Below are 7619 nucleotides of genomic sequence, written 5' to 3' on the forward strand. Positions count from 1 at the left end.
TAGGTACCACCACCCCACCTATTTCTGCCGTGAAGCAGTAATGTGTTTCGGTTTGAAGGGTGGGGCAGCCGTTGTAACTTTACTGAGACCTTAGAACTTATCTCAAGGTGGGTGGCGCCTTTACGTTATAGATATCTATGGGCTCCAGTAACCACTTAACATCAGGTGGGATGTGAGTTCGTCCACCTAAGCAATAAAAAAAAGGCATTTTCATCATCGGAGACATAATAAAAATAGTTAGTTTTAATTATATCTTAGTTAATGAGTTACTAGGTACTGATCTTCTGTATTAGGATAGAAGAAACTTCTATCCTAATACAAAATATACTAATAAGAGGTTAGACTTCAGACCTAAAGCCGTATACAAATTTCTCGATGATAATAATAGCGTTCTTAAGAGTTCAATTGGTTACCTTTTTAGTACCAGATTTAATAATTTGATCTCTAAGTTCTAGGCCATCAGTATTTTGCATCAAAAACGTATCCAATATTACCATTCAATATTCAAAATGTGAACTCAGCAGTCCACAATACCCGATACTGCGGTCAGACATCTATTTACTAGCAGCATGCAGTTAAGATTCTTTAGGAGATATTTTGGTAGTGGTCAATAAGGTTCAGGGCGTTATCGGAAGTGAGATAATTAAATAAAACAACTGGTTAATCGGAGCGCTTATTCGCGGCTGAACTTAAAAAGTAAAAAGCAACGGAGCTTGCGGGCGCAGCCACATGTTATGACTACGCACAATTTTGTTTACATAACAACCTGTGTCCTTACAATTCCAATTGCCAATAAAAATAAAAATAAAAAGTTCCTAATCAAATCGTTTAATATTTCCGTTATACTATTTATCTTTCGACTCGTAATGAACCGTCCGTATAATCGAAGAAAAATGTGACATATCCATTCAGAGCTACGACTTAATATCCACGTAGCAGAACACGCATGAAGGATTTATTCGCGTCGATTCAGCACAAGGAAGACCGGTTAGGCCGATGTGATTTGCGGCCGGACCCGCAGTAAGCAGAATTTGATTGAACCACACCACACTGACTGCTTCGAAGGTTACACATAGATACGGACATCTAGATCTGTGATTGAATTGACCTTAATAAATGTCCACGCATATCGGAATATGCACCAAGATCTGTGATTGAGTTGACCGTAATAAATTTCCACGCATCGCACCAAGATCTGTGATTGAGTTGACCTTAATAAATTTCCACGCATCGCACCAAATTCTGTGATTGAGTTGACCTTAGTGTCCACGCATATCGGTATATGCACCAAGAGGTAGGTTATAGGTACAGAAAGTTAACAAGCAGATACGTCGGTTTTGTAAAATAATATATCTACATAGTTTAGTAATGCTTCGGAAGTCAAATTGAAATAAGCAAATATTTTGAACGCCATTTTACAAGTCAAATTTCTCTCGATCACCGCATGACAAACTTTTACAACTAAGACTGCTTAGGAGATTGATAAATAAAACTAAATTGATGCTTTGATATGCTTAAGGTTAAATTTCCTTCGCCATCTAATAACTACTAGTGGTCCCCTAGAAGTCGAAATACGACTATAAATATTAATTTAAATTATAAGTTTGAACATTATTATGGGTCTATTGTCAAAAACTTTACTTCTATAATCACATATCGCCAAGACTGCACTATAGACAAATAATATTAAAGACCAACAATATTAATCTATTCTCAATTTGACCACAGACTTTAACAATAAACAAAAGAGTAAATACGCGTATATGAGTGTGTGGATCAAATACATGGTAGTGTGTGTAATGTTTTACTTATTGATTTAATGTGTTTTTATGCATAATTTTAAAAAGGTTTCTGCACTCCTTCTCTATATTCTCTATAGGTGTGGGAAAGTTCATACTCCGCCCGCGCAATTTTCGTAAAAAGGGGTACAAAGTTTTTGCTTCACTTATTAATATTATATAGAGTGTGCGTAAATTGTTTTGCTTACCTAATATGCATAGTTGTACAGAATCTAGGTTATGATAAAAAATGTAGTTTAAAAACAACAAAAAAACACACTTAAATACCCAACTGCAAGTTATAAAATTAATGTAGTAACATCGACCCTTGATTCGTTAGTAAATTTTCAATTTACTAACTATATAACTATACTTGAGACCTTAGAACTTGTATCTCAAGGTGGGTGGCGCATTTACGTTGTGGATGTCTATGGGCTCCAGTAACCACTTAACACCAGGTGCGCTGTGAGCTCGTCCACCCATCTAAGCAATAAAAAAAATAATAATAATTAATCAACGATTTGAAGTCACTGAAAATGAAATGCAAAGATTCCGCTATGTACAAAACACACATATACATATGTAAGCTTGAAGGTAGATATTATCTTGTTGAGCACCAAGTAAAACGAAGTCACCTTTGGTTTCTGATTTAATCAACAATATGTTAACTTGACAATTCACTTTAACACTTGTCCAACTTTAACCAGTACGTACAACAGTCACTGAATCACACAACGTAACAACGATATAGTAAGTGCACCGGGCAAACGCAGTCGAACGAATGTTCATTTCAAGGCACGTTCCGCCTTTTTATACTAGCCGGCGCAGCTGGCTTATGAGTCACTTCTGTTGCAGCTGTTGTTTACGAGTGGAACGACACGGCCGGCGCACCTGGCTTGTGTGAGTCACTCCTATTGCACGTGCTATATAACATAAATATCGTTAACGCCGTCACGGCCATACTGACGTGCGCTCGTCCTCGTGCGCGCATTCTTTATGGTATGTCTGTGAACAACAAACGTGTTCGTTCATCCTGACATTAACGGATGCAACTTAAAACGTGGTCTATGATATTAACAATCTAGTACGGTTCGGTTCGCATAATTCTTCAGAAAATCCTATACTGGCTATAAATAACCTTCAGACTGCTTACATACCTGGGCCAGTTCATTTAAAACTCTTCAGGTATGTAAGTATGTCCCTTTTAACTTAGACCGGAATTGTTATCCCTTCAGTTTTTCGAACTGGACCGGATAATGCTAGACCGAATCGCAATTCCTGTAGCTAATTGTTGTGGCTAATCTGGATGAAAATCCCTATAGCCAAGCCATTGGACCGGACAGACCCTTCAATGACTTCACACTTTTTTTTTTTTTTTTTTTTTTCTTTTTTTTTTTTTGCTAGTCCGGATTAACATCTCTCTAGCCACATACAATTCTCTCTTTTTTTTTTTTTTTTTTTAATCTGCGTGTACGGTAGCGTTTGTTAAAACATTTCTTAAACCAGAACATTTATACGGAATTTCTTCAGAAATAGTGCGAGACCGACCATCGTTTTCTACATTTCCAACACCTGCACCTGAGGTGCCTGAGCTTACAGACATTGTATCACTACCCACAGACTATGTTTGCTGTATCGCTATTTGCGGACAAAAATGTCGCTTCTATTGTCAGTGATAGAGTCGTCATCATTAAGATCAGTTTCATGAACAAGATTACTTAACCCATCTGTGTACGCCGTCACGTCATCGTCACTATAATTTTCAGAAATTTCTAGTAGGCCTGACGGGCCTCGAGGTATTTCACGTAAGTTTTCATGGGGAAATTTGTACACTCTATTAGAACTATTTACATGTCTCAATTTATACCTATCGTTTTCCAAAACTGCAGTAATGTTGAAGGGACCTTTACATTTTCGGTCAACTTACGAAAACAAAATCCCCAGCGGAAAAGAGTTTGACTTTAGCTTTGCCTCGACTAAACCAAGCTTCTGTTTGTGCCCTATTTTTTTTATGTTTTCGCCGGTCTTCGACCGTGCTAAATCAAGATCTAATCTAGAGGGATTATCACTCTGTTGAAACTTTAAGATATTTCAAGTGAACTACCCTGAACGGCAAACGTCTATTCTATTGGAGTAAACCCTGTTACTCGACAACGTGCACTATTAAGGGCGAGTTGAATATCCCCTAAGTGCTCTTGCCATCATGATTGGTCTAAGTTACTTTCAGATCAAAGAGTGACTTGTTCATGAAACCGCTTACCATTGAATAAATTACTATGACTTTGTTTTATAAGACTACATTCTGACCCTGAATGGAACATAAAGGGGAAGCCAAAACCACTTATCTGTAACACACTGAAGCTCTGGAACACACGTTGACGTCTCTGGTTGCACCTGCCACAGCACCTGGAGCAGTGTCGTTTTTCTTCTTGTAGCGCATGGAACACCCAGAAGCTACATGACTCGCATCACCGCACACGTAACAGCTGACTTGCAGGCGAGAGCCGGGCGCCCACGGATGAGGAGGTTGTTCAGGTTTTGCTGGAATATCGAAAAAAGTTTGAGAGCAGTATCTGTCGCAACACCCTTCGGCACGATGCCCAGGTTTTCCGCAGAAATGGCAGCTTCCACGGAAAAAAACTTCGAGAGCGTTTTGGTTCTTTATCAGGATCTTCGTTTTTTCTTTTGAGGGTAAAGCCACGTAATGTGTGAAATAGACGATTTTTTGTGGTAATAACGACAGAGTTCAATTCCCGACGGATTCTTTCATCACACTGCGACAGTATTGATATAACAAATCCGGTGGCTATTTGTTCTGGCACATTAGCGTCGGGAATCTTCTTTATAAGTTGCCATAGCCGGATACCGGCTTCAGCTGGTCCCTTTTTGCTTTCCATTTCAAATTTAATAACCAGGTCGAAGTGGTCTTGCATCATTAGATAATTTTGTCAGCATCTCTTTAATAGTAGGCCAGGATATCTTACCAGGCTGTATTTTTGTGAGGCAAGTAGCAGCTCGAGCCTTAAGCGAATGTGTGAGAGTCAAAATTAAATCGACACCATCCAATACTTCAACTACTTTAAACGGCCCTTTAAACTTCGTATCTAATTTCGTTTGATTATGCTCTTCGTATTAATGTGTGGACGAGCTCACAGCCCACCTTGTGTTAAGTGGTTACTGGAACCCATAGACATCCACAGCGTAAATGCACCACACACCTTGAGATAGAAGTTCTAAGGTCTCAGTATAGTTACAACCGCTGCCCCACCCTTCAAACCGAAATACACCACTGCTTCACGGCAGAAATAGGCAGGGTGATGGTACCCGTGCGGTCGATGGCACTATACGGAGCACCCGTCTGGTGCCACGTCCTTACCCACGAGAACGTCGCCGCGCTGCGACGCCGGCAGCGCGCGATCGCAGTCAGAGTTATTCAATGATACCTCACAGTCTCCTACGAGGCGGCGCGCCCTAGCGCAAGTGCAGCCGGAGCGCGGGGGCTCCAATATCGGCAGTCCGTGCTGGAGGCGTGGTCTCGTCGTTTGGCGGACCCGTCGGCCGGCCTCCGTACCGTCGAGGCGATCTGCCCGGTTCTCGCGGACTGGGTGGGCCGCGACCGCGGAAGTCTCACCTCCGGCTACCTGTGCAGACTCACAAGACATTTTACCACCATGCAAACTTCTTACCGCAACAAATCTTACCAGCCACCACGCAAACTACAATTTTACGGGTTCCACCTCTCTTACACGATGTTACTCCCACACTGAGGAAGCCAACCGCGAACAATTGTCAAGCACGCACAAGCACGCACTTCACCGGAAAAAACCTGCATCCGCCAGCGGAACCCGAATACCGCCGCATCGCCAGACACGAACGCACCGGACGTCTTATCTTACAGGTCACGACGACTTCAGATGTGTCAATTTTTCTTCCCCACGGAAACTTGCTTGCTTTCTTGTTTGCTTGCTTGCTGGAGCCCGAAGTCATCGAACGTGTAGTGTTATTGGTATTGAATCTAGTAGATTCTAAAATTTCAGCGACAATTCACAGTCTCATGTCCTGGTTTACTGTACTAGTGCCATGTAACTCTAGCAGTAGTCATTGGCTTAAAAACGATTCGTGTCGGAACTACCCACTCGTCATGACAGATCCATTATTGCGATCGAAGTTTCACTTGAGATTTGCACTTGCCTTAATTTCTTGCAATAGCTTGTTACGTGTTGTATTTCCGTTAGTAAATGCCATGTGATGAAGTCGACAGTCAAACTGGGCAACATGAGCCAGAACGTAAGATGTAACGATTTCTTCGTGGCTCAGATCTTCCATCGAGGTAACAGACGTTATTACACGACTTACGTATGCTGCATTCACGCTCTTGTGGCGTACCACTACTAGTATTCTGATCTGCATCATGTTTTTTTTGCTGTACTTCATGTTCAAACACGTCACGCCAGTGAGAGTAGAGTCCTGATCTCACTTCTGATGTAAGCTTGAAGGTAGATATTATCTTGTTGAGCACCAAGTAAAACGAAGTCACCTTTGGTTTCTGATTTAATCAACAATATGTTAACTTGACAATTCACTTTAACACTTGTCCAACTTTAACCAGTACGTACAACAGTCACTGAATCACACAACGTAACAACGATATAGTAAGTGCACCGGGCAAACGCAGTCGAACGAATGTTCATTTCAAGGCACGTTCCGCCTTTTTATACTAGCCGGCGCAGCTGGCTTATGAGTCACTTCTGTTGCAGCTGTTGTTTACGAGTGGAACGACACGGCCGGCGCACCTGGCTTGTGTGAGTCACTCCTATTGCACGTGCTATATAACATAAATATCGTTAACGCCGTCACATACATACCGAGCTATTAAAAGTATGTAAAAGGTGTGTATGTTTTTGTATTATTATCTAAATTCTCTATTCGTTTTCATTTTGGTCCACCATGGATTTTTTCACTGACGGAAAGACGCGCTTCTAGCCCGCACGGTTTTTTGACGTGACAACGTCTTATAATTCGATGGAGTCGGCTGCACGCACGAAAAAACATGACTCATGAGGCGTTCCATTTAAGGCTTGAAGTGCAAGCGAGAGCGCGCAACGAGCGACAAAGAGGCACAATCGGCCTCCGCGTTCGGCAGCGTTCGACATCTTTCTCTCTCCTACTTGAGTGAGTGAGCGTTGCATCCGCGTGGACAACTGCTATACAATAATACATTTACATGTTTTCTTCAAGTATGAAGTTCAGTGAATGTGGTATCAATTGTTTATAGCAACGATAATTGCGATAATTGAAAAATGAAACCATTCCATCAGTATTTTCTTATGACGTTGTCACGTTCAACTATCGTCAGTAAACCGACTTTACAGACAACCGATTTCTTACCCCCTTCTTGGCTAGCACCAAGCATTAGCAAGGTTTTTTTTTTGCAGTCTTTTTAAGTTATTTTTGATTAGCCATATTATAAATAACATTCTGTTTATTTCCGCTGTGAATCACGAGATTTGGTTTGAATGGTTTGGCAGTAATTGTGTATTATAAATCAGACCACCCAGAATTGCGCGCTCTGTGTGTCCATAAACTCTTAAATTAGAATACACATTGTACTGTCCTCGCATAGAAAGAGACGAAAGACTTTTGAGAAGAAGATCAATTGGAATTTCGTTTACTAGAGCAGAAGGCGTATGAGGTGGTTTATTTTTTATATTACTTAATTATTAGGCTCACACAGTGATGATGTGAATGGACGTGATCACGTTTATGTTTAGGAAAAGGTCCAGTTACATAGAATTCCCAGCGTTTCCATTACACCTTTAAGCTGTAATGCATAATTGCTTT

At 41.0% G+C, this 7619-nt stretch overlaps 1 protein-coding gene across 1 annotated transcript; it reads right to left on the bottom strand.

Moving 5' to 3' along the window:
* Window positions 1–3275: 3275 nt before the first annotated feature.
* On the bottom strand, window positions 3276–6302 carry LOC149501640 (uncharacterized). The gene is made up of 3 exons (XM_089732279.1): window positions 5222–6302; window positions 4763–4799; window positions 3276–4319 (listed from the first exon to the last, which is right to left on the bottom strand). The coding sequence occupies exons 1-3, from the start codon at window positions 5438–5440 to the stop codon at window positions 4120–4122; spliced, it is 456 nt and encodes a 151-aa protein (XP_089588405.1). The 5' UTR covers window positions 5441–6302; the 3' UTR covers window positions 3276–4119.
* Between the last annotated feature and the right edge of the window lie 1317 nt (window positions 6303–7619).

The sequence above is a fragment of the Bombyx mandarina genome, chromosome 13 (genome assembly GCF_030267445.1).
Source record: "Bombyx mandarina strain Sakado chromosome 13, ASM3026744v2".
NCBI lineage: Eukaryota > Metazoa > Arthropoda > Insecta > Lepidoptera > Bombycidae > Bombyx > Bombyx mandarina.

Excerpts from the sequence above, each read along its gene's own strand:
- LOC149501640 (XM_089732279.1), bottom strand. The coding sequence starts at position 5,440 with ATGTCTTGTGAGTCTGCACAGGTAGCCGGAGGTGAGACTTCCGCGGTC. Across the intron at positions 4,800-5,221 it reads GCCTCGTAGGAGACTGTGAG|GCTCGAGCTGCTACTTGCCT; the intron begins GTATCATTGAAT and ends CATTCGCTTAAG. Across the intron at positions 4,320-4,762 it reads CCTCACAAAAATACAGCCTG|CAAAACCTGAACAACCTCCT; the intron begins GTAAGATATCCT and ends TCGATATTCCAG.